The following is a 27,059-nucleotide window of genomic DNA, read 5'->3' as shown; positions in this document are numbered from 1 at the left end:
AGGCACTTTGGTTTACAGCCATGTACGACTTTAATTTAAGAGCAATAATACATGTAAATTTTGATAAATGTCATCGCGGGTTTCAGGGAACAGACTGGTACAGTGTAGTAGGGAGCCTTTGTCCTTTAATTCAAAGCAATACGCGACAGCGGCGCGTCCCGGGTGCTCTGCCAGTGCCCCGCCAGTGCCCCGCCAGTGCCCCGCCAGTGCCCGCCCACCTGGCCGCTTCCCTGCCTCTTGCTTGCCGCCGGTTCAGGCGGCACCCTGCTCCTCCACGCCCGGTGTCTGTGGCACTGCTCACGGGATGTACGCAGCCACTTTCCAAAGAAGTGCCTTTCGTCAGCTACCCTTACACACCCCCCCCCGCCCGCCCGCCCGCCCGCCCCCTATGATTTTTTTTTGTCTGTATCATTTTCAATAAAGGACCGGCATTGCAAACACACATCAGATAGCACAGTGTGTTTTGTGTGTGTGCATGTGTGTGCATATGCACAGCATGGTTTGCATGGGGGGTGGGGGGGGGGGCACAACCTTATGACAGATGCAGAAAGCGTAGCAGGATGGGGGCGGGGTTAGAGATGCAGCCAGTAGACCGTCAAGCAGAAAAGGCCTGGGCTTCGTCTTACTGAATGGCTTCTGCTGACTGGTGCCCACAGGGATGCTGGTCAGTAAGGAAAGCCAGAAATGTCACCACCATCACAGCCTGCTGATACTGGGAGAGAGCTCAGGCCGGCCAATAGGAGCTGGGACCTGAGATGGGATTAAACAGCACTAATCACGCCAAAAGATTCATACAGACACACATGTGACAGGAGCTAAAACCACATGTGTTTGTACGGCTTTTTACACGCCACTGACAGCTGAAGCAGGCACTACACACACCTTGCTGCTGCATGCGACGTGCTCCACTAGGTGGAGCCTACGAGCAACGAATGCCCATCTCCAAAGAGGGGGGTGGGGGGGGGGGGGCGTTGTTTACAAACTTCCACCACCCAGACTCCACATTCAACCTTGGGGGGTCGACCCGGAATATGGCTGATTGGCTTCCCCCTCTATGTTGTGTGCTGTAGGACTGGAACTCGGTTCATGGGCAGGGACATGGGGGGGGGGGGGGGTATCTGTGGGAAAGCTGACCCACAAGATGAGGAATAGCGACTGGGGGTCACTGTTTAGCCCTTTCGTGTGTCTCCTGAGGGGGGGGGGGGGGGCTGTATGGTGTGGTCATGTGACATGATCCAATGACAGATGTACCCGGGTCCCGACCCCGCCCACCAGCCTGACGGTCAGCTGTCACAGGAAGTTTGTAAGCAACGCGAGCTCCCTGTGCACAGCCTAGATCATTGCGCTTCTGTCCTCGGCGTCGGAGAAGCGGCGGGCGCCGCGGCCCAGGAGCAGCTCCTTCTCGCGCACCAGGCTGTCCAGCAGGTCCTCCTGCCGGTAGTTGTGGTAGACCTTGAGGAAGGCCAGCACCGCGATGCCCAGCCAGGTCAGCCAGGCCGCCCAGAGGCCAAACTGCAAGACACAGAGCAGCCCACAGTCACGTCTATGGGACATCTCTGCCACTCCGCATATTACCCATGATGCATCAGCTGCAATAATGGATGTCAGCTGTAATGGGCGAATAATCACTCTTCATGTGGCTTGAGTCTGATGAGATTCAATCTCCGCTTCAGAGACTCTGAGTGCATTACACCCTCACTGTAATAAGGCAATTAATAATCCAGCCTGTACAGGCTTCAGTGGATACAGGGCAGGATGAGTGTGCAGGGCAGCTGCCCGGGGGGGTAATTTAAAGGGCAGCAGGGTGCACGCGTGAACCGAGTCTGCGTGTGTCTGATCTGCATCCTGGCGGGAGCCTGTTGTTCGTATGACCTCACCTGCGCGATGGCAAACTGGTCGTAGAATGAGGAGTTGTCCAGGCCGAGCTCCAGGTCGGTGTCCTGCAGGTCCTCGCAGCTGGAGATGGGGGGGGGGGGGTCAGGTTATTTCAGCTGCGCCGCTCCTGTGGACTCAGCCGCCGCCTCCACAAAACATTCTGCCGGAGGTTCTGCGGCTATGACTGAGCATGTAAGCAGGCTGTGTAACAAACCGTTAGCCTCAAGGACGATCTCACCAAGGCCAGCGCACTGGCTCTTTACAGGCAGCCAGACTCGTGTTAAAGTTAAACGGGAGTGAAGAAGAGACCCATGACCCCAGTGCTGAAGAGCTGTATGGAGCCTCACTGCTATTCCAGAAGGCAGCCACCTCTGTATAAGCAGCAAAGTACCTTCCCTACCTGCTGATCATACTGCCACTCTCCGTGATGGCATCACACCAGAGGTTGAAGCCCACACTGATGATGGTGCAGGCCACGAAGACTACGAAGACCACCAGCGAGCTGACCAGGAGGTTCAGGAAGGCGTTGAAGATGGAGCTGGTGGAGGAAAACGGAGAGAGAGAGAGAGAGAGCTGATTCCAAGTTCCAGTCCAGATAAGTATGAAAGATTCACTATTTCTGTTTAATTTCTTCATTCCGTCTCTGTCCTCATTACAGAAGGCAGTAGTATGAACACGCTGTCAGGAAGCAGAGGCGTGTGCATTAATGAGGCATCGCAGTACAGAAAAAAGCCGGTGATGCTGGCAGTTTCTGGTACCCCGAGCGACTCCATTAAAACTGTCCTGCATTTCCTGACTTAAAAACAAATGAATGAAGAGGCTACATGAAGACTCCATTACACTTATTTTGATATGTCAACACCTGGTAGGTAATACCGTACTGCCGATAAGTGGACAGCATTAGACGATCATGTAGAATTTCACAGGCACATGGAAACAGCACAATGTCCTTCTCTGGTTTATCGGTGGAACTGCTGTACTGGGGGGAGGGGGGGAGGTTCCTCCTACACTTCGTGCGTTTTAATCACTGACTCTCGCACCTCGCCCACGTATGGGGAAGCAGGTTCGGAGTCTCGCACACCTACACACACTTTCTCGCACATCCGATTGAGGACAAACGGTCTTCAGTGACCCCGACGGCACTGAATGTTTTTCCTTGCGGCTTTGCGCAGCGAAGCCGACCGGCAGGGAGGCAGGAGATGCAGAAAGCTGTATTCCCCCTCGATGATGCCTTCATTCGGCATCCTCTGTAGCGCTGATTAATAAATGCCTGTTACGTCCAGGACGAATCGGCATGCAACCCCCCCACTTCCATCATGACAGAACCCCTAACGATGCGTTTGCTCATGCTGAAAAGTACTCCTTAAATCAAATACTTCACATTGATTATGAGAGCTACCCTAAAGCCAGACCGGTTGGATCAATGATGCAGCGGTGAGGAGTGTGGAGATTCGGGAGCTCAGAAAAGATTCTGTACATTATAACATTAGTACTTTTAAAATTGCCCAAATATAAAATTGCACCGCTATGCGGCTTGGTGCAGGACGTTGAGTGCAGGTGATTTTTTTCCGCTATAATAATAAACATATAGCAAACGACACAAAGAGCCAAGCAAACACACAGCAATGCGGACACTCACTCGTCGTGGCCTTTGCAGAGGAAGAAGAGCAGCCGCCACGCCTGTACTGCGGACAGTATGAGGGACGCGATCCCGACCCAGGTGATGAAGCTGCAGGAGGACTCGGGTCCCCACTCATCCACCATGAAGCGCTGCTTCGCCACTGTGATGTTCTCGTTCTGCCACATGCCCCGAGTAAAGAGCAGGCATTTACCCTGGAAGTCATCGTCGTTTTCCGACAGAGGAACCACGGCGATGAAGCCGAAGACGAACGCCAGGAAGTAGAGGATGCACTGCGCGAAAAGGAAATTGTCGAGTGCCATGTTCGCCAGGCGCCTGTGCTCCGGCTTTCTGCGCTCGGTGCCGCGGCGGCTGCGCACTGACGCGCCGCCTGACGCATGAAGCACGACAGCGCATCTGCCGGGGAGCCACATCTGCAGCGGCGCCTCTCTCGCCGCTTATTCCCTGCATTACAATACGAAACGCTCAATTTCATGTTAAAAACCCGCGTGTTTGCATAATTTAGCTGCAGACCTCTGACGCTTTCTGATCGCCAATACACAGGTTACAGTACTGAATAACTTAGGGAAACTTACTATTCCACGCGACGCTCTGTGCTTTCCACCTACAAATAGCCGCACGCCAAACCTGGAGATTGTATGAGAATGGTGCAGTTAAACTCTTCAGTAAGCTACCTAGTCTGGAATGCTTCAGTGAGTCCAGCTTGCTTTGTATGATATTATCATATTATGTAGATTATTTACATATATTAAAACCCACAGACAAGCAGACTTTTGGACAGCTACAGTGGGGCTTCCAACATCATTTGGATCCATCAGTCACTGCAAACGTCACTTCTGATTGGCAGTGACGTTGGCAGGAGGACAAGTTGTCCTTAAGCTGATCAGTCAGGCACGGGCTGAATCCAGACCAAGCTGAATAGCGCCAAGGGGGGCATTCTGTGTGATTTCAATCAAAGCCCTTCCCTGCACTAAAAGGTGTGTGTCTGTCTGAGCATCATTAAGATGATGGTACGATGAAAAACTCAAACTTCAAAATGTTGATGTTTTGGCACCTGGCCTTAGATGTCATCATACACACCACCAGGATTTACACTATTGCCCACAAGCCTTCACTGCAGCGCCACCGTGAATGCAAACCCTCAGGTCAGAGCCCAGTATTTAAAAGGGGTTGTTTTGGGATGTTAATGCCTGGTCACTCTTGTACATGTCAGGATGGTCCTCATTTGAGATGTGTGTAGACTTCAGGCCCTCATCCTTTTGTTGGGGGTGGTGAAGTCTGATTATGCCCGAAACCTGGAATATAGAGAATCCCACTGCAGCTGAAAGCACCTGGCCAATGGCAGGGAAATGTCTCTGCCTGGTCCTGGCAGTGTCACATTAAAATGCAGAATAACGTAAGACAAGCTGTCAATCAAATTGCTCCTAAGAACTGCAGGCAGGGTGACACGCCGCCAGCTCCTTCGCCAAAGACACTGTACAGGACGTACTCCGCTTAAACCCTCAGCACCAGTGTAAATGACAGAGGCTTGGCTAATTCCCCCCCACCAACGGCCAGTACTTTTAAAGTGAGTGTTTACAAAGCCGCGTCTGGCTGCTCGCTCTCCTTTGTAAGCAGAAGCTCGGCACAATGCCATTTACTGTCAGGGGCAGCTGAGATTTGACCTGATAAATACCCACAAGCTGGTTTCAGTGGTGTATCGTCTGAGCATCCAGGACCACTCCAGCTGATGTACTGGCTCTGAATTCCAGGCAAGTCGGCAGTGTGACAGGTGTCCTTCATGCTCTTTCTGATGACAACGTGGTAATGATTTGTGGCAGGTAGAAAACCACATGACCCCCCCCCCCACCCCGAAAAGAGTGCCATGTCGTGCCAGGCACATCAAAGACTGGCCTCCTCTGCATTTTTCTTTCACAGATGACTAGACCTGCTGCTCGATGAGCCCCGGTGCTGCAGCAGCCATTTCAAATTGCTCTGACAGACGTGGGCAGTGGCAGGGATGGGGTGGATGCGGGGGATGGATGGGGGGGGGGGGGGGGGTGAAGTCCACCTGCTTCCTTCCGATTGGCTCATCACACATCCAAAGACCGTGAGAGATCCAGACAGCTCACAGGGGGTGATGGTACAGTGTGATACACACATATGCAAATGAGCTTCCTCACGCTCATTCGTCACCAGTTGGGGGGCGGGGGACAGTTAATATTCATCCTTCTGAAGTAGTTCATCGAGTTATTTGGTGTACAGCTTTAACCCAAAAGGCACTGCTCTCCTGGAAGGCTGCTCCCATGAGAATATTCTTTTTAAAACCTAATTCTTCTAAATGTCCCATTGTATAGATTGCTAAATATGATTCAGAGCAAAAGGGTGCAACACTGATGGCGATGAAGGTTGCTGTTTCAAAATAGATCTCCCTCCCACTCAAACCCCCTACACCAGGGGGTGTCAAACTCCAGGCCTGGGGGGGCGGAGCCCTGTGTAGCTTAGTTCTTTCCCTGTTCTACCACAAATGATTCAGCTCAAGGAGGTGCAAGGAGATCAGGTGTGTTAAATGAGGGGAAACCCCAAAATGTCTAGGGCTCTGGCCTGGTTTTTTCTAGCCTCACCTGTAGAGGACCCTGCAATTCCTCCATGTCCCACCAGGGGGCCTCCATTTATGTCACAGGAATTTTTGGTTATATTGTAAAAGAGAAATAAACAGAATATACATACTTCAAAATATCCATCCATTCTGTACCTGCCTGTCCTATTTAGAGTCACGGGCACCCAGAGCCTACCCTGCAATCTACGGACACAAGGCAGGGAACAACGCGAGAAGGGGCGCCAACCCATCGCGGAATATTTAAACATATAAAACATATAAATGATATAAATGACATTTTCATACATGAATAATAAACATACACAAAAGAATACAAATAACCATCAAATTGGTGGAGAAAGATTCCGCAAATTGCCAAATGGAATGTGCAGGAAATTAATAAGCAACTTCAGATCTACATATCGCATCATTCTGGTCAAAACATTAACCTTCACATTTCTAGGTGATCCATCCAGTTCTACTAGAAATTGTACAAATTGGTGTGGGACAAGATACCCAGACCAAATGACATGACTGTCCAGGGGCACAATGCTGTACCCAACAGCACCACATCTAGTTTGTGTATTAAATCATTATTGCATTTTATTAATCCCAGTGTCCGAATCCCCCCCCCCCCACCATCTTCCACCTTTGTCTCTGGAGAGACGCTAGAGAGAGTGAAGTTTGGGTTCAGATTACAGGGCCAGTGTTCAGCACCCCTGGAGTAGACATGTTTAAAGGTCTCAGCGGTCTAATGGTGGGGGTGCTGGGGGTGGGAATCAGACTGGATTTTTTTCAGACACAGGAGCCCCCACTGCACACATGTAAGCTATAAGATGCTCGGAGCTCTTGTGTTTCTCAAAAGCGATGTTTCATTGTTGTAATTTGGAGAGTCCCAGTCAGCATAGATATTATACATATTGTTTACACAGCAGGTTTGCCACTGAACATCGCGTGTTCGCATTGTTTACTTTTGAGGAAATTACAAGATTCCGGAACGGATTTTAAACGTGTTCAGCAGGATGCTGACATGTTACAAAGAAATTAATAATTACTACAGGATGCAGCTAGGGAGGTGGGTTTCTGTTACCTCTGTGTTTGATAAATCATCTATTTCTTAGATTAAAATAATTGTGTCTTAGTTGGTGGTCATTTTAAATAAATAATTTAAATGTAAAAAATTGAGGCATTTGTTTAACTTTCAGCTTATAGTTTTGAATTCAGATTTATGATCTAGATTTGAATTTCTGTTTTTCTGGACTCAGATTTGGACTCAGACTCAGTTTCCCAGCTCCAGTAATGGACTCAGCCTTGTCTCAGACTCACCCCTCCCCCATCAGACTTAGTCTTGACTCGGACTCGGTTTATTAAAGATATAGCATTGACTTGGCCTGGACTCATACATCACTGATAAAAACATTCCGCATTCAAAAAGACCTGTGTTATTTTTGGGTAATAATTAATGACATGATCATCAGTATTCTTATTTCATTTTTTTGTAATATTGCAGTTATGTTTGATGTAATGTATGTAAACACAATAATTCTCAGACATATTTGGAAGAGGCTAAACACTATACACATAAGAACAGTAAAAACATTAAATTATTCAGTACTTGGAGTGTGAGGCTGAAAAACATTTTAAAGTGATTTTAAGTATTAGAAAGCTATAGAATTCAAGGCATGTGTTTTATTTTTTTAAAGCTACATTTGAGAAGTACGCAGTATGGCATGAGTCTGTATGGTATAAGTCACAAAAGGAGATACTGATGCTGAAGTCTGTTACAGTTCGAAGTAATAGGCATTTTATATTCAGAGCTGTTCTCTTGCATAAATCCTAAATCCTGGGCAGTACTGCAGGATTGGTGTAAACTGCAGTGCACAGAGGAAACAGCATGGACAATGCAGCAAAAGACAAGAGCTGCTAACATGCCGGATACAATCTCTGTGGGTCTGGTGGCCTTTCTTGTACCCTTGTGTGTGGGGTTCTGGAGGTAGATTGGTCCAGAGGGCCGTGGATGCAAAGTGGTTTGGACCTGAAAAAGTTGTGACCTATCTAAAAGATGAAGCAGTTTACTGCTGATTCTACAGACAGTGTAGTGTGGAGCCCATCAGCATGTCTGGGTAAGATCCACACCTGCTTTTCTCAGACAATCACAGGCTTCTCTAAATAAGGAGACCCCACCTGTCCACCCCACTGCTTAGAAGCAAATCAGGGCCTTTTAAATTATTTGACTGTGGACTTTGTCTCTTATACAACGTCAGATTTCGTCTAGTAACGGCTGACAGATAGTCTGTCACACGCTGATGGTATTTTGGCAGCTTTGTTCTCGTTGAACATCTGCAGAGTGCAGCTGTGGGTATCGTTTCCATGGTGACGATGGGGCTAGAGCCCTCTGGGTCAAAGCAACACTGAAATGTCTGCGCTCAGCTCTGTAGCTGTGATAAAACACACAGGTTACTCATATGAAAGCAGCTCCAGAAGGGAGCTGCGTCTGCGAACAGGACACCTGTACATCTCTGAGAAGGACTTCAACTGAGAGACACTATTTCAATTCAAAAATCCAAAAACATTATATGGATGAAGATCTACACCAGATGTCATTTGGACTGAAAATCGCACCAAAACTGAAGCAGCAGCACTAAGTGGTAGCAAAGGAAGGAAAGGGCTGCTATAGAAGACGCTTGATCTTGTGAACCCAGTAACTCTAAAAGTATTTAGTGGATCTTTTTTCATCTTTCCAGGAACGTTGCGCAGGTAAAGATCTGGGACATATTTCGCCTTGAGACAAATCACGGTAAAACTATAGCAGTGTCACTTAGCGGTGGCACATGAAAGGACAGCCACAGACAGACCTGGGGGGGGGGAGTAATGAACCTGATTACATTAAGACAAGTCCGATAAAGTCAGGCTGATAAAGATTTCTTGGAGAGGTGGGAAGAGTGAGTGAGTGTGTGTGGGGGGGGGGGGGTTGGGCAGTGGGGGAGGTACGGGTTTAAGATGGAGGGGGTGACTGGCCTGTCTGAGGAATACATTGCTCTTGTCCCGACAGCATCTAGTTTTCAGAATGTTTATTAAATAATGAAACAATGGCCAAATTAAAACTATACCTCATTCCCCAGCATAAATTTTGTAGAAATCAGAAAAATAAGATATTAAATGCAATTGGAAGTGTTAAGTTCCAGAGCGTGTAATGCAGTGTAATCCTCACGCAACATGTTATAGCTACAGTGTACCTACAAAGAAAGCTACACGGGAGCCAAGCCTTTACACACGATGACAGCCTCAGTATGTCTCTCAGATTGTCTGTCATTATGTCCTGTTCTGCTGTGCTGTGTGAAATGGACTGTGGTTTAAATCACATAAAACAAGAGGCATCTCTGTGGTCTACAGTGGGTGGTGACTGATTCTGTAGGTTAGAACTTGGTACCTATGGAAGGGTACTAGTTCAAATCTGATTACTAGCAGAGTGATATGAGGGCTGGGTTCTTAAAAAGCCCTTAACCCCAGTGGGACCCTAACTGTACTGTGGCATATTGAGTAAGGTGCCAAGTACTTACCCTGAAGGTCAATGGCTCAGCCCTCGCTTTTAATTATCCAAAATCTATAAACCCCCATAGAAAATGCATATTAGAAATGTTGCCGAACCAAAGTCAAACTGGAAGAAACTGGAAGTAAGGTGCCAGATCCATAGATTTGGATGTCCAGGGCTCCCATCTGACATATTCTCTATCAAGTGTGTTTTAAATCCCTTACCATAAGAACATTTATATGAGAAATGTCATATTCAAACTTACTTATAGCAAAGTGGTGCACGTGACAGAGGTTTTCAAAAGCAAACTCTGTTGTCTGCAAACTGGTGCAGTGAGGTAGGTGCCCACTACTTAACTAGTAGGTTCAGGGTTCAAAGCCGAAGATAGTAACATGTTAAACAAGCAGGCATATATTATAAAGGCGGCCATTCCGGCTGTCAGCTACAGTAGTAGAGTGGTACAATGGCTAGGATCCCAAAGACTAACTGGGAAGTCTAAAGATCAGATGGGGAAGTTAATGGTTCAAGTCCAGCAAGAATCAATTACCAAAAACATCCCACAGGGAAAAATACAAGTGGCTAATTTCAGTAGTTTTCAGAGCTTGGGTGGGTAAGGATGTTAGATAGCAAACATCAAGGTTCAAGCCCTGAGAGGCGATTCCAGTGCCACCAGGGTGATTGTGGCCAGTTTAGATTTGAACGGAAAGGGTCTTTAATGCAGAAGAAGTTTTTCTTCAGTTCCCTGTCACCTCGTCTCTCTATGCCAGTGTCCTCGGGACACACAGGCAATCCATGATTTTGCTCCCTCGGAGGGAGCAGATATGTGTACTGTCTGGCAGGGAGCAAAAACATGGATGGATTTTTGGTCCTTGAGGACTGGATTCAGAAACACTGCTCTATATAGCCCTTCACTCAACTGACAGCTACAGATATACCCACACACACAATTTACTTACCAAGGCTGGTTTCATCCCCTGCATCTCCTCATACAGGGTCCAGTGGCTATAACATGCCTGTAAGGATCACAATCAAATTCTTTTTACATACCTTACCAGATCAATTGCTGCAAATCACAAAAAAATTAGGTGGAAAAAAGCACTTGCTTACTGAAACGGTAACAGAGGTACATTTCTTTGAAGCATGACGGTTCCTGGGTTCTACATCAACACTGCTCTACACGCCATGCTATTATGCAAAAGGTCTTCTTGGAGTTATTTAATAATGCCTTCATCTGCTAATGTCTTGCACTTGCTGACAGTAATCAGCATCATCAGTGAGAATTTCACTGACTACTGTAGCTGAGTATAAAAGCTGCAGCCATCTTCGCACTTTCTCCAACACATTTTTTTAAGCAAAGCCTTCAAAAAACAAAATGCCTTGAGCCAGTAGCAAAGAGATATGTTACGATTCTGGTCCCACCAGTGTACCAAGACCAAGAAGATGCAGGATACTCTGCCACCTCTGTCAGCAGCCATATCCCCGACAGCTCAGACTGGGTAATCCTTCTGAAGCTAAGCTGGCCAGTACTTGGATGGGAGACCAGCTAGGAAAACTGGGTTGCTGCTGGGAGAGGTGTTGGTATGGCCAACAGGGGGAGCCCATCCTGTGGTCAGTGTGGATCCCAGTGCAGTGATGAGGACACAGTGCTATAAAAATGGTGCTACCCTTTGGATGAGATGTCATAACAGATCCCTGGGCCTCCTTTGAAATAGTAGGAATGGTACCTTGTGGCCCTTTCAAATCTGACCTCCTAATCATCTGCTGTATCTAACTGGTAAATTCTCTCCTGCCCCTTCACCACCTTAGCTACTGTATGGTGAGTGTACTGGCACAGAATGGCTGCTGTCACCTGATCCAGGTGGGGGCCACAGCCACCCCAGTGCTTAGTGCCATATACATGTAACATTCATTCACCTTGGAATATGTATAAAGGTGGATTTTCAACCTTAGTTGAAGGGAAGCCATCTTGGTGTGATATAGAAGACTCTCCAGCACATCAATGGCACCCAGCTACCCATCAGCAGAGACAGTCAGCATAAGGGCTGCCTGTGAGTGGGATCACCGAGGGTCCCTCTCAGCCCAGCCATGGCCTGCTCATGGTCCCATCCAGGAAGTGCTCAGGAGCTTCTGCTGCCACACCATCTTGGCTGTCCATGTTCTCAGTAGCACCTTACAGAGTTAATTCTCCACCCCACACACAGCTGGTACCTCAAATGAACTCTGCCTTTCTGTACTGTCAGCTCATTTGTTTGCAATTGCATCACTGAGTCTGGGTCATATTTCTTAGCACAATCATTCTCTCTGTACACTGTTAGGAAAAAAGTATCAATCTGTACCTTTGAGGGTACAATTACTTGCCACTGGGGCTGTACCCTCAAGGGTCTCCCAAATGTACCCCAGCTGTAGGTACCTGTACCTTTTAGTCTAATTTAAGATACAGAAATGGACCATGAGGAACATTGTTGTACTATTGGGGGTACATTAATGTTGTTGTACCTTGGGGAGCAAAATTGAACCAGGACTTTTTTCTACTGTATAGTGAGTTTTTCTGACAGTGTACTGTACTTCCTGTCTGTACCTCACACATGTTTTAGCATATGACCATAATTTACACTTAAGTTATGAATATATCTATACATTTTCTATATAATTTATCTACATTGTATTCCTTATATTCATGCTAACTGCATTTCATTTGCTCTGAACCTATACAATGATAAAAAGTTGAACCTAATCTAATCTCAAACGTAAAAACAAACCTCCAAACACATGCTTTTGAAGACAACAAGGTCTCCTCCTTTATCACCAGCGTCGCGTCTGTGCGGCTCCACAGTGGCAATTCCACAGAATTCACTCCAGCCACTGCGACATCTCCTGTAAAACACCAGGACCTCTGATGGTGCCCTCAACAATAAGACGAGTGATGCTACTTCAACACAAAACACTGACATGCCGTACCGGGACTCGTATGGCCTCTGGAGTCAAGGCCAGACTCCTTCCTGAGCGAAACAGCAAAGTGTGGAGCCAGGATGCGAGTTAAATTATTCAAACCAGAGAAACCCCAGAAGAAAGGGGTGGGGGGGGAGTAAATGCAGTACTTGTACAAATCTGAGGATAAATGGACCACAGTGTTGAACATCTGGTGGGAGGCTGAGGGTAGGGTTATTCTTCACAAGACCCAAGTGAGCAAACACTGCATTTAAACACTGGAAAGCACTGCTGACAAATGGGAGTGGCCACAGGCCACCATGCCAACCCAACGTCAGTCAATAAGAATGGCAGCTTTATTGTCCATTGTTCATTCAATCCCGGCGGTTATGCCTTTCTGTGAGGATAAAAGAACAATAAAACAAATGAATAGCTTATTTCTGATTTTGACAGGGGATTTCTTACTTTAATAATTTAAGGCTTATCAATAATTACTGGGGGGTTAATTATGGATGAGATGCTTTGGGCACGTGTGGAGGCAGAGTAAGCTGGGAGTTCAGGGTGGAGTCAGTCAGCATTCCCTTTGTTCTATTTAGTGGGACAAGTTGGGGGGGGGGGGGAATCTCCATCCATTATCATGTATGAAAGCCAAGCTCAGGTTGGACTGCTGGGGGTGATATGGGGGTGATATGGTGGTCAGGGCAAAGGTCATACCTGACATACATATATATACTGATGGCTGAGCAATTCCACGTAGAATGTTTATCCATGGAAAAAACACAAATAGAAAACTTAACCACAAAAGCAAAAAAAAAAAAACATTCTAAACCTGAGCATTCCCATTTCATCTGTGGGGGGCACTTCATGGAAGGCTCCTATGGGGTGTTCATACACACACACACATTTGCATTCATGTCCTTGTGGGCACCATCCATTCATTTCTATGGGGAAAGCCCTAATCCCAACAATGACGACCTAAACCCCTACTCAGCCCCAATCATAACCATAAGTAACCAAACAAAATATAAGACTGTTGGCATATTTTGTTTTTTGATTGCAGTCATAGATTTCTACAGAATTGACTTTCCCCCTGTGGAGAAAGAAAAAAATGGTCCCACAGCATCAAAACAACATTTGGTCCCCACAATATAATAAATACATAACCTGCACGCACACACACACACACACACACACACACACACACACACACTTAGGCCCAGTTGCCTGCCTGCTCGTGTTATTTGGGAGGAGAATATCCCACCCCATTAATCTTGCCCCAAGAGTCTGGGAGGGGCAGTTCAGAGACGAAAGTCAGTGATTAAATGCCTGTAATAGAGGCCATCCATTGCTGCTGCCACCCCCCCACCGTCTGGCTGCAGAGCACCTCTCCCTGCCTGTGTACTACATTCACACCCGTTGAGATGTTAAGCTGTTTGCACCCCCCACAGCGTCGATTAAGCGCCACGCTCCTACAAACGCGACGGCGTTTGGCTCCTCTGTGGAGGCGGGAGACTCTACTGGGGGCTCCCTGGTTTTCCCTACCACATCCCAGCGCCGTCCCGGTGGCTGAGTGTGTCAGCATAAGCTGTGCCAGGGTGGATGCCGGGTGACCAGGTGACACGCCACAGGCTGACGTGGGGCAGCTCTCGTCAGGCTGCGTACGCGTACGGGGACAGCAGCAGATAAACACTCCCCTGCCAATACCCCTCTAACCAAAGCAGCCCCCCAGCTAGGCAGCTGGCACCCCAGACCCCCACCACTACACTGTCGCCATTCTGCACGCACCTTCATTTCCCATGATGCAGCAAGGCCATCCATCACCATGCAAATGCGTCTTGGCTGCAGGCCGAGCGGGAGAGCAGACCCACAAACATGCCACCACAGAGGCCAGATTTGTGGCGGTACGTAATTAACCTCAGCCTGGTCACGGAAACAACATACGCCGGCGTGAGCACAAGTTAACAAGTCACGACTAAAAGGTGCCTCGTTAATGCCGACAGAAGAGGATTTCTGAGTGCTGGATGGATTGTCTTTTCAGTCCATCCCATAAGTGAGGTATGCAGTTCCTGCTTCACCAATCAATGATATCACAGTGCCAAGAGGCTAATTACCATCTTCATCATCAGGAATTAATTATATTTTCTCTGCTGAATTACACATGATCCCCATACCTCTTAGGCAGCAATTAGGCAATTAACTAATTACCTTTGTGTGGCGACCACGTGCATTTCCGACTGTCTGGCTGATAGATTCGATGGGTTGTTATAGTGCAGAAATTTGCTGGTGGGATGGTAATCAGATCATTTTAAATGAAGCTGTGCAAAACAATAATTTCCTTCTGCATAGTAAGGTTATATTTCAACAGCCTTGCACATACCGACAGATAAATGACTTTGGTGTTAATGGGTGAAGTTGGGGGGCGGGGGGGGACAGGACAGAGTGTAAGCAGCTGGTCCTGGGGAGCTTCACTGGGACCACTGGGGATAGTTGGGGGGGGGGGGTGGAGTGTAGGGGAGTTAAAGGATGAGCTCATCGTTAAGAGGTATAGTGAGCCTCAGCCTGGGCCAACACTGCCCCCTGCTGACCAGATGCCCAGCAATACAACTGCAGGCAAAATCTGCCACTGCCACAGCATATGACATTGTCACATTACGGACAGGAGAACAGATAAGCAGGAAATGAACACGAGTCAGTAGCCCCCCAGAGCCAGGATGTATCTTAAATTCAGAAATGAGGTGACCAGTAAGAGAGTCCCCACCAGGCAGAAGTCATTCACTGATGCATTTTCAAATAAACTCGTCACAGTGGGTATGAGGAGAGGCTGCAGCTACAGAGCAGAGGCACGTTATAGAGGCACGTTATAGAGGCACGAGTCAAGGGTCAGCAAGCCATCAAGGCGTCTAAAACGAGCCCCTTCCCCCGCCCCGGGGGGGCACTGTGCTGACTGACATAGCAGATCCATGTCCCATCTGCTGCCCCCCCCCCCCACTGACAGCCTCCCCCAAGCCCACCCATGAAGGCAAAAGCCAAGCTGAAATCCCTGCTGCCCCCCCCCCCCATTCTCGACACCTGAGGTCCATCAGCTCATCAGGCGTGAGGCAGCAACAGGCCGTCACACCTGCCCGCACAGCCCTGCCGGGGGGGTGGGGGGTGGGGGCTGTAAACACACACGCAGAGCTGAGCCTCACACAGCCTGTGCAATGACACACCCATATCTGAAAGGGGGTGGGGTGGGGGGGATGTATACCTACCTGTCTCATAAAGGGGGAGCAAAAGCAGGGCAGGAACAGTGTCCACCTGTAACCAGCTCCCCGGGGCTCAGGGTTCCCGGCCCAATACGGCCCCCCTGTTCCTACCAGGAGGCGGATGGCAGGGTGACGGCACACTTACACTCCTGGGGGGGGCTTACACTGCCGTGATGTCAGTCACCCGTCCTGCAGGCCCCTTCCAGAGAGCTCCCCGCAGTGCGTACACAAGGCTGCGAGTGCTCGCTTTCAGGGGGGGTCCATGTTGATCTGTTCCTGCCACCATTCTGAGCTGACCCTACTGCCTGACGATAGGGCCTGGGGGGCCGGGTCTCTCTTAATAAGACACCTCATCAATAAACATGGAAAATGCCCCCCACCACTGCAGAAAGCAGGGGAAGGCTCCCCAGGCCACAGACATGCAGTGAGGTAATGGACACCCAGCCCACATTCATATCCTAGTCATACTGCTCTGGCCGCACCAGTATTACGGTGACCCACATCAGAAAATGATATTGGTTTCCCTCGAGGCGACAGAATGGCATTTCCCAGCATGCCCCCCCCCTACCAGCTGTCTGGACCAGGGCCCAGTGGGAAGGTGGCCTTTGGTGGAGGAATGGAGGTCCATTTTAAATGAGAAATTAATTCGTTTGCTCTCTCTGCTTGTTTCAATTTCAATGTAAAACACCCCAGGAACAGGAATGGATATTACCGCAGGCTGGCTCGCTTCTCCATGCCAATCCCGTCCTGGTTTTCCCACAGCGCCAGTGTCCAGCCCCCTATACAGGTCTCCCTGAGGTTCTCTGACACCAGGCGCGTATAATGGGGGGGGGATTGAAAATATCCTCTTTGATAAGTTCGAAGTGCTCATTTCGATGTTAAACATGCAGAATTTATTAAGAGGGAATCCCACCCACCTACCCGTCTGCAAATTTCCCCGAAGTCCCCCCCTCCAGTGTGAGCACCTGCCCCTCAAAAAGTCTGTGCAGAGCAGTTTCTGACACCTTACAGACAGGACATCATTTAAAATTCACTAAAATAAATGCATCTGCACAAATCAAAATGTGTGTGATAACTATCCTTCGATAATAATGTGATTGACAATCTCAAACCTCCAAGGTGACGACAAAGAACAACATTTATATCACTGGCAGTGGAAACTGGAGGATGTCCTAACATCACCAGACTGTCAAGGGTCCCTCAGGAGACAAATTTATGAACCAGTGTGGAGTCTGGGAGCTCCTGACAGGCCGAGAAGGGCAGCGCTCCTACCCCAGTGTGGCTGGGTGGAGCAGGGCATTCAGAGCCTCAGCTGGGCCACAGTGCCCTAGAAACAGGTCACCTGCTTCAGGGTGAGGTCCTCCTGCCAGCCGGTTCTGAAGCTTTAAGCTGATGTGAGGGGGATGGCCAGTCTGGCTTTCCAGCAAGATCCTGTTAGGTTGCAGTGAGAAGGACTCCATGGCTTCTTCTCCACAATGTAGGCAGTGCTGCCCCCAGAGGGAGCAGAGGCGAATCCTCTAAATGGGAGGGGCACCTTCTAAAGTCAAGGAGGAAGACCAGCATGTTCTCATTCGGGGTGCTGATGTTAGGATCTCCAGCAGGTTTGTGGGCTCCTGGGAATTCCCCCTGAAAGTTTCCTTCCTTGCCCCTCTGGTTCCTCATCTATCACACAACACCATGGGGATGGTGTCAACCAATCAAAGCAGACTCGAACAATCAATATTGAACGAAGTAATGCCAGTCACCTGCAGAGGTTTCAGGTTCCAGGAAGATGTGGAAACATGAGGCATCATGGGAAACATGGACACTGAATCATGGGAAAAATTGTTCTTAAATGACGATGATGCCATGAGAATTGATGCATATGTCCTTTGGAGTACCCTTCACCCGCTCCTGCCGTATCCCCCATGGTAAATTTTGCTGTTGGCGGGCAGTTCCTGTTCCTTTTACAGAGCAATCAATAATGCCTGCTATGCCTGATTGTCAGTCCTGTCCTGTCCTTCACCATCTTCCTCTTTAAGCAAGAAATACAAGAAACTGTGCATCATTACTGTACCGCAACAAAAATAAATCTAAATCAAATGGAAAATTGACCATTTTAACTAGGACAAGTCAGATTGGTTGATATGCCAGGTATTTTGTATGCTTTTTTTTCTTTTTGAAATCCATAATTGCCAGGAACCCATTTTATGTGAGCATGCTGACATTGCCCTGCCCAAATCAGCTTAACATAATAACTTAAGGCATTGATGTTATTATTAGTTTATTATTATTGTTATTCATTAGTGTTTCTCAACCCGGTCTCCCTCTGGTTGGGGGGGCGGTCCTCAAAACATGGTTTGAGAAACCCTGTTTTAAGCAGTTCTTTTCATATTCTCCTATCAGGACAGCCTCTGCCTGTTAAGCCCACAGCGCCCTCTGCTGGCCCACAAATGTCACCAGACAAGACCAGTGAAGCTGTCCTTCACAAGGCCTGAAAATAACGATTCAGTGAGTTTTCAAAGCCCTGTTTTAAGTTAAATGAAGATTTAAATTTCAAAGTACATTTTCTTAATGCAGAAACAAGAAACTCTGGGAAATTATTTTTAGAATACTCTAAGCTTTTTGACAACATACAAGTTGCCTTGCATTGCATTCAATCTCTCCTCACTCTTATTCAGGACAGGGAGCTAAAAACCAAAGTGGGAGGAGGACCTGGAACCCAAAGTACTATAGAACCAGATAACGTCTTTACCAGCCTCTGCTTGGAGTGAAAGGAGCTGGTGGATACCCTTGTAAGAAAGAGGCAGGGCGCCCTCTGGTGTTTACTCCTGGTATACTGGCCACAACGACAAGACACACAACCAGACAGCAGCTATATTACTGGCGCAAACATTTCCTGATTACCTATCACACGTGGTTTAGCACTATGTACTGGAAACAAAGGGGAGGTCTGTGTCTTACCACCAGGGGGCAGTCCTCCAGCCCTGACGTAGTCTCTTAGCACCACAGATAAATCCTCATAGGCAAGGGTGCCCCCGCCTCTACATGGTAAGTGGTTTGTGGAGAAAGACCGCAGGGGACAGCTGGCATTTTAAATAGAAGTAGACAGAAGATATGGATACACTGCTCTCCCTACCTCATATAACCCCCCCCCCAGGCCAGGCACAGACCCTCTTGCTGTGTCCCAGATTCCCTACGCTCTCATTTTCCTGATAATTTAATTAGCTGTGGCCACATCTACCAGATCCCTCATGTAATTAGCAGGCAAAGCATTTCTTAAGATAAGAACAAATGTAATCCTGGAGGTGACCAGACCAGAAGCCCAGCAGCCCAGGGTCAGACAAACCCAATCATTTACGTTTCCTCTCCACTTAGGCTCCATGCTTGGTGCGAGCCTGGCTCTTCCTGCAATAATCATTTCGAGTCAGGTGGGCTTTATTATCATATCATTCTTATACAGATATAGTGGCATGAAAAGTCATTCCCCCTGGACTGCAGTGCAACCTATAGTACCACACCTACTGAAAATCATTATAACAACATAATAACCTTCAGCAGTGCTTTTAAAAGTACTGTATTATCACGTGAACAAGGAGAGTGCTGAGACAGATGACCTGGCCCCCACAATCCCCCCAGCTAAACCCTATAGAGCTGGTTTGGGATGAGTTGGATTGAAGAGTAAGAGCAAAGTGGCCAACTTGTGCCCAGAGCTTGTGGAAACTCCTTCAGGACTGTTGGAGAAGCATTTCAGGTGGCTACATCTGGCAGCTGGCTGAAAGGATGCCAAGAGTCTGCAATGCTGTCATCGAAGCAAAAGGGGATTAATATCCGTCCAATATTTGATAAAAGGTTGAGATGTTGAACCCTTCTCTTGGTTGTTGCAATATTTGATATGTACCTGTATTACCTCAGTTCCTTGAAGCTTCTTACTATGAGGTGAATAACATGGCTAAAATACAGGAAATGCTTTAGAAGTCGGTATGTCCAGACCTTTGACTGCTACTGTACAACAGCGGTGACAGAGGGAGTAATGCAGTTTCTTTTTTCCTCCATGCCCACAACGGTCGTCGCCATCAGACTTCCCCGAACACAGGAGGCTTCTCAAAATCCCAGGCACTTCTGATAGCAGGACTGATCCCACAGACTTTACAGCAACCTTTGATACAGGCTGGTGCAGCTACACAATCCAACAGTTTTTGGACCTCAGGAAGTCCACTGAAGTCTGGGAAGACCAATAACACAGCTGTAGCTTTTCCAGTTGCAATGTACCTGCAGGTTCATCCAAGAGCTGTCTCTTTCACTGCATCGGAGTATTTTTCAAGGGCGTCCCACGTCGGTGTGACTTAGGATTATGTGCCTGGTCTGTCTGGCCCAATCTGATAAAGACTGTTTAATCAGAACCAGCACAAAAGCATGCAAGGCAGAACCTGTGTGTCCTGTAGTAAACAGAATGCCACATATTCAGTGTTTTTAAATCAGAGGAAAATAATTATCAGTCTGGTAGGAGACCCACAGCATGTTCTGACTACTCTCCAGCTGAACACTGGGCCAACCATACCTCCTGCAGGAGGTGGACACAGTGACAATACTGAGTCACTCTGCAAGTGTATTAACAAGCACGATTTAGTTTGCTTTGAGAGCTTTATGAACAAAAGGACCCAATGGCCTGGGCAGGAGAAGTATGGACACATGGGATCAACTGCAGCTGAAGCCTGCAGCTGAAGCCTGGAGCCTGGGGGGGGGGTTCCCCTGTAGCTCAGGACCCCTGGCAGTCCAGGATGAGCCATGCTGCTTTTCCAAAAGGGCCACTGTCCCCTGGCTGACAGACCCATATCCCTCCTTGTCCAATCCTGCCGCCTCTAGGGCAGCCCTCCAAACAGCTTGAGGCCTCCTGGAGATCTGCTCCAACTGCAGCCAAAGAGCCCTGCTTCCCGCTTGTGTTGGGTCAAATGAACACCACACAGTAACGTTTGGGTTCAGCTGCAGCTCTTTGATCCTGGCATTTATCGGTCTGCTGCAAACCCCATCTAGAGCCACAGTCAGGATAACGGGGGCCTGTCTGATTGACTTTTTGAGAATCTCTTATTGATAGTATTGCAGCGGCTGGTGTTTTCAACATATTTAAAGTCTTGGAAAAAATTGAGACACCACAGCACAATTTTTTGTTTAATTAATTTCTCAATTTATGGGTGTGCAGTATATATATATATTTTTTTTTTTTTGCAAAATCGCAGCCCAGATCTTGTGTTTCTCCTTAATGAAGGACTTCTTCCTTGCTTTATGGAACTTCAGTCCTGCTTCTAGGAGCCTGATATGAACTGTCCTAGCAGTGCACTTCACACCTGCACTTAATGTTTCCCATTCCTTTTGAAGGTTACTTGGTATCACCCTACGATTCATGAGAAACTAGCAGATAAGTTAACGGTCATCTCTGGCATTAGAAAGTTGTTTCTGTCCTTTACCTGGCTGGTTTCTGGTCATTCTCAATGTCTCCTGCTTCACCTTAGTCTCGTGTGCTGCTGTCTTAGACATCCGGAACCTGCGGCTCAGCGTAGCCTCTGTCAGCAGAACCACGATTCAAATGATTTAGAACTATTTCAATAAAAAAAAATATAAATCACAAAAACTAAATCCATTGAGATTTCACATTGCTGATACCCATGATAGGCCAGAGACCAGCTTTACTTTGGTCGTTGAGGAGGAGGACAGATCTACAGTTAATGTAACTATGAGGGGATTAGACCAGGATTCCTCATTCAAGCACCACTTCATTTCCTCTTCCTGGGGTCAGACAGGAGGCCCTCCTCCCCCACCATACCCCCACCTGAAAGTGCGCCCCCACGCATCACCACACATTCTCCTGACACAAGCTCCTTTGGGGCCTGCTAATCCAGTAATCCACCCCGGCTACAGCTGAAAGGCTGAGATGAGACACAGAGAAGACTCCTGGCTTACGGGTACTTTCTCGTGTTTGGGGTTAATGGTGATACACATAGACCATAACCCATGTGTTCTAAATAAGCAGGTCACTCAGCACCACGAGAGTCAAGCATACTGGTTTACCAGAACATATAACTCACCTACTCAGGCAGTTAAAGATCTGTAGCATATAAGACAATGGAAGTTCAGAAATAATTACACGTGTCTCGGGTGACTGGGCTCTGGAGGCTCATCAAACGAAGTCCAAATCATTCACTATGTGATACACCCTCTTTCCTCTAGGGGGCACAAATCCACAGAGCACTATAAGGGCTGGCTTTACATGTGCGCTGTTTGCACTCTTCTTACAAGTGACCGAGGCTAAATTGTACACGTAAAGGTCAATGCGTTCATGTTTTTTGTTAAACCCTTATACCTCCCAGCTGGAACGCCGCTCAGCTCTGCACTGCAGTCAGATTTGTACAGGGGCCGAAGACCTACTTATAAATCTCTTGGGCTCGGATGATTAATGCGGATTTAGGCACAGGGTTCAGAGCAGGCACACAGGAGTCACTTTGAAGCATCCACTGGCCTCGCTGACCAGCCAAGACCGTCCTGAAACATGCCGTTTAGCCGTCCGCGTTGATCCTGGAGATACTCACTAGGAAATGGATGAGAAAAGAGACACAGAAAGAGGTCAGTATTACACCGTAATTGCTGTGTCTCACCAGGGCAGAAGGTACAGTGCACATATGCACAACAATTGCAGGACAGTCTTCAGCAGCAGTGTCACCGTACATTTGTTGGGCTTCATTTTGCCAGGTCACCAACTCTAAACAAAACCTATTCAATAGGCAGTTTTGTAGTGATGTGAAGCTAGTTTTTGTTCTAGTTTTAGTTATGATATTCATTACAAGCACATCATGGTGCCCTTCCAGCCCTATCAAAGAGACATGAGCGTCTTTACTGCGGCAGTGGAGCGTAGATGATAGTTACGGGCTGATGGAGGGCTTCAGAGTTACTGTTGTCCTTTTCCCCCCCCAGGAACATCGGCAGACCATCGTCGCAGTCGTCTGCTAAGCACCTTATGAGGACCTCTAGAACATAGTTGCAGTCTCTTCCCCCTCCTCGCCCACCCCACGCCGTTTGCGTAGCCTCCTCCTTTCACTCTTCCCATCCTTCCCCAATTCATGTCGGCAAGTGGAAATATAACTCCAAGTGTTTCACCACATCCAAGATGGCAGTGCTGAAGGTGAAGTTCACCAAATCTAAGCGAGACAAGCTGGCCCAAGTGCTCTGGATCTTGAACTGGGTCTCTGTGGTGACAGGCATCATCCTCTTGAGTCTAGGCCTCTTCCTGAAAGTGGAGATTGCCAAGCGTCAGGAGTTGCTGTCCGATCGGCAGCTCCAGGTCGTGCCGGACATGCTGATCGCCGTGGGGCTCATCGCCTGCATCATCAACTTGCTGGGAGGCAAGATCTGTCACGACTGCGTGGACACAGCCAAGTACCTGCGCTGGAAGCTACTGATGTTACCATACACCATATGCACCTTCTTTTTCACCTTCTGCATCCTGGTGGGGGCACTCATGTGCTACAACATGCGTGGCCAGCTGGAGTCGTCGTTGCTGGCCGGGTTGAATGACGCCATACGCTACTACAAGGACACGGACACGCCGGGACGCTGCTTTCTCAAGCGCACTGTAGATGTGCTGCAGATGCAGTTTCAGTGCTGCGGTAGCGTCGACTTCCGAGACTGGTTCCAAATTCAATGGATCAGTAACCGATACCTGGATATGTCCCACAAGGAAGTTGTGCAGTAAGTCTATGGGGGCAGCAAGGGGAAATGCACAGGTAAAAGGAAGAATGTATGAGGGCAGGGATGAATTTGGATTAAACAGGATTTGTCTTCCTGAAACAAAGAGAGCCTATTCATGGCAGCAGGGATGAGGCAATTCCATTCCCTCAGTTCCTTTGTCCTGACCTGGAAGGACATTCCTCACCTATCAGTAGCCAATTATAGAACTTTGTCTTATTGATAAAGGCATTCTGAGCATTACAAACATCAAAGTTACCTGCTTTTTTTAACTTTCAGTCCTTCTTGTTGGTCTCTGTTCCCTTTTAATGAATGAATACAATGGCACATGACAATATTACACCATTTGCTGATGGCTAAAATTCCTGTATGTTTATTGGTATTCTGTTGTGTTCAGAGTTAGCAAAGACCTATTTTTTGGTTACACTATAACCTTTTATAGCATTTGGTCATCTACAGATCCAGCTCAGATCCCAAGCAGGACAGTATGGACCAAGACACCAATAATCCTCCACCCAAGACAAACAGACACTTACACAACCCCCCCCCCCATGTTTCCCAGACGCCTGAGGAGCAACGTCGAAGGCAAGTACCTGGTAGACGCTGTGCCGTTCAGCTGCTGCAACCCCAGCTCCCCTCGGCCCTGCATCCAGCAACAGGTGACCAACAGCTCAGCCCACTTCAATTATGACTACCAGAGGGAGGAGCTGAACGTGTGGAGGCGGGGCTGCTGCCAGGCCCTGATGGAGTACTACAGCCAGATCCTGCAGTCTGTGGGGCTCACAGTGCTTCTCATCTGGCTCTTTGAGGTAGGCGATTCACTGGAGAAAGTCAAACTGTTACTGCAACTGACGTAGTAGTCCAGTGGTACCAGCCCCATACGCCGCAGGACTTCACATGCTGAGTATCATGAGAAATTACTCCTCTAATGATCATTAAAATTATCTGCTTTTTGTGCCACAGTAGCCCTTCGGTTGGTTCGTGCTAGGGATAGCCTTTGTTCATATCTTGCATTGACGAATCACTGTCACCCAACACCTTGTCGATGGTTTGCAGTTTTTCCCTCACCACAGCTGTCCATGAGCACCCCACCCCTTGTAATTTTGTTGGTGCTCTGACCGAGTCCATCTGGTCATAACAAATTGGCCTTTATGAAAGTTTCTCATGTTATTTCTGCCAATTTCTTTGGCAAATCAACATGTCAACTACAAGAACTGAATGTTACTGTACAGTCCAATATATCCCAGACCTTGACGTGCACTGTCGTTACGAATCAATGTTCGTGGTTTCATATGGGGAGTGGTTATTATGTTGACTTAAGTAAACACTCCCAGGAGTTCTTTTGGATGCATCGATCTATCCATTACATGGTCAAATCAAACATGTACCCTATCACTGGAACTACAGGGAAAAATGATGCCCCCTTTGATTTTGTGCCAATTAAGTTGAATGAGTTTTGGAAAGCCCTTCCTCATTGTCATGACCTGCTGTGGTCTCCCGCTGCAGCTCTCAGTACTGACTGGCGTACGGTACCTGCAGACAGCCATGGATAACGTGCTGCGCAACGGGGACCTTGACTCGGAGTCTGATGGCTGGCTCCTGGAGAACAGCTTAGCTGAGACGGCCCGTTCCAACTTCAACATCATCAAGAACTTGGGCAAGTGCAATCGGGTCGATGCCACGGATGATGACGATCCCAACATCGACGTTCCCAGAACCTCGCAAGGAGACGCCGGAAACTTGCCGGCAAAACTGATTCCTGCAACCAGCTAATCGGCAACTCCTTGCCGCTGGTACCACCAAATACACCTCACTGGGGAACATCACACGTCTGGCATATGAGAAAACGGCTGTCTTAAGAGATCAAGCATCAGTGAAAACTATAGGTTACGTTAAACAGAGAAGACTTGTGAAGGACCACAAAATACCATCAACTGGTCGCAGAACCGATAAGCCTGCATATAAAATATGGACACAAGCTGCGTTGACCAGCAGACTGACAAGGAACTTAAAATCGCCTTCATCATCTATCATCTGGTGCATTTATGCTGGAGGGGGGGGAATAGGGTTGATCCTGTGAAATGAGGCAGAAGGTCAGCCAAATCGAAATGATACCGTTTACACAGCAGAAGTGGCAGATGCCAGGACAGCTCCATGTTGGCCTCAGTAAGATAGGAGCTTTCTTGCTGTCCGTAGGTCAGCGACTTCTCACAAACCTGACCACTGCTGAACCAGGCACTGACGCTTACAGCAGCTCTCATCAGATCTACAGGCTTTTTGGAAACTATAGAAGACTCTTTAGATAGCTGTACTGCACACTAATGTGCCTAAGCCCCTAGGTTACAAGAAGGGGCCAGATCAAAACAAACTAATACAAAGCACTAAACAGGTTAAATGGATACATAACAGTATATGAGATCGATCACACTTATAACCTTAGAAACTTATAACCCAACAGGAAGTCTCCAGTATATCAAAGCCTTACCTCAAACCCAAGGTGATGTGACCTGACAGTCATGCCTAACTGAAAGAGGGCAAGGAAACCATTCTAAGTAAAAAAGAACTCTCCATAGTTTCCATCAGTCACCAGAAATTATTTGCATTTTCTTTTGGTAAGTAGTCATTTTCATTTTCCATGGAATATTCAACCCAAAAAGATTAAAATTAAAACATTACAAAAGTACATCTGAAGAACTGTGAGGATTCATTCATGCCATGCGAGCTAGAAAAGGGGAAATTGCTTGTGCACATGTGCACAGCTATAAAAAATACTACAAAATATTACATGGAAACAAAGAGTACGCTGTCACTTTGTGGTCAAAACTTCGCCTCAGAAATGAAGGTCAATTTAAGCGACAGGCTGTGAACTTGGAAGCCGTGCAACGTTCTCTCTCCTTCATGCACACGTGCACACAGCATGACAACAGGCTGGCCATCAGGTACCTGTCAGCTTCTATAATCCCATTTTGTCAATGAAAAACGAGAACAATAACCAGAAAGAGCCAATTATAAAAACAGAAAGGGCCCTCTGGTTTCCTGGGGGAGGACAGTGACACTGCAACATCAGCTAGGATGATACACTGCCGTTAGTCACCCCACCCATCAGGTCCACATGCAAACTGGGGACTCAGGCCACAGAACAACAATATCTAAGGGCTAAATTAGCATTTACCATTCTACCTGCTACTGGTTATAATTACCAGTTAAGGCAAATGAGCAGTACACTAAGAGTTCCTAAGTAAACATTTTTTAAAAAACAATGACAGCAGGTACTAGCTTTTACCAGGGACCCAATGATTACTTGAAACCAGTTCAAACCAGTGTTACCCAATCCGGTCCTCAGGGACCCACAGGCAGTCCATGTTTTTGTACAGCAGGGAGCTGGGAGGTAGCAAAAACATGGAACCTCCGTTGGTCCCAGAGGAATCACTACTTTAAACTAAACCACCAAGAAAAGCTTTCACAGAAGTTAATCACATCACCACAGGCAAAGACTGAACATGCATTCATCTCCATTGAAACCAAAAGCAAACTGTCAGACTTCAA

At 47.6% G+C, this 27,059-nt stretch overlaps 2 protein-coding genes across 3 annotated transcripts; one reads left to right on the top strand and one right to left on the bottom strand.

The window, feature by feature from the left end:
* Positions 1-377: 377 nt before the first annotated feature.
* On the bottom strand, positions 378-4,279 carry tmem179aa (transmembrane protein 179a, genome duplicate A). Of its 2 annotated transcripts, XM_023802403.2 has the most exons (5): positions 4,090-4,279; positions 3,515-3,958; positions 2,276-2,413; positions 1,878-1,956; positions 378-1,512 (listed from the first exon to the last, which is right to left on the bottom strand). In XM_023802403.2, exons 2-5 carry the CDS (start codon positions 3,925-3,927, stop codon positions 1,333-1,335), a joined length of 810 nt encoding a protein of 269 aa, XP_023658171.1. In that variant the 5' UTR covers positions 3,928-3,958; positions 4,090-4,279; the 3' UTR covers positions 378-1,332. The 2 variants fall into 2 exon arrangements, with proteins under 2 accessions (XP_023658171.1, XP_023658170.1); XM_023802402.2 differs by having other exon boundaries at positions 3,515-4,279.
* An 18,656-nt stretch (positions 4,280-22,935) lies between these two features.
* Positions 22,936-25,286, top strand: LOC111838857 (photoreceptor outer segment membrane glycoprotein 2-like). Its single transcript, XM_023802242.2, has 3 exons — positions 22,936-23,516; positions 24,076-24,322; positions 25,020-25,286. The coding sequence occupies exons 1-3, from the start codon at positions 22,936-22,938 to the stop codon at positions 25,284-25,286; spliced, it is 1,095 nt and encodes a 364-aa protein (XP_023658010.1).
* The last annotated feature ends 1,773 nt before the right edge of the window (positions 25,287-27,059 follow it).

The sequence above is a fragment of the Paramormyrops kingsleyae genome, chromosome 14, assembly GCF_048594095.1.
Source record: "Paramormyrops kingsleyae isolate MSU_618 chromosome 14, PKINGS_0.4, whole genome shotgun sequence".
Lineage (NCBI taxonomy): Eukaryota > Metazoa > Chordata > Actinopteri > Osteoglossiformes > Mormyridae > Paramormyrops > Paramormyrops kingsleyae.
Note: the sequence above shows the minus strand (reverse complement) of the source record. Positions and strands in the feature narration are given on the sequence as shown.

What these genes read in the sequence shown, in the direction of transcription:
- tmem179aa (XM_023802402.2), bottom strand. Translation starts at nt 3,927, where the DNA reads ATGTGGCTCCCCGGCAGATGCGCTGTCGTGCTTCATGCGTCAGGCGGC. An exon ending in AGTGGCAGTATGATCAGCAG is followed by an intron (nt 1,957 to 2,275) that starts GTAGGGAAGGTA and finishes CCCCATCTCCAG; the next exon opens with CTGCGAGGACCTGCAGGACA. An exon ending in ACCAGTTTGCCATCGCGCAG is followed by an intron (nt 1,513 to 1,877) that starts GTGAGGTCATAC and finishes TGTGTCTTGCAG; the next exon opens with TTTGGCCTCTGGGCGGCCTG.
- LOC111838857 (XM_023802242.2), top strand. Translation starts at nt 22,936, where the DNA reads ATGGCAGTGCTGAAGGTGAAGTTCACCAAATCTAAGCGAGACAAGCTG. An exon ending in TCCCACAAGGAAGTTGTGCA is followed by an intron (nt 23,517 to 24,075) that starts GTAAGTCTATGG and finishes CATGTTTCCCAG; the next exon opens with ACGCCTGAGGAGCAACGTCG. An exon ending in TTCTCATCTGGCTCTTTGAG is followed by an intron (nt 24,323 to 25,019) that starts GTAGGCGATTCA and finishes CTCCCGCTGCAG; the next exon opens with CTCTCAGTACTGACTGGCGT.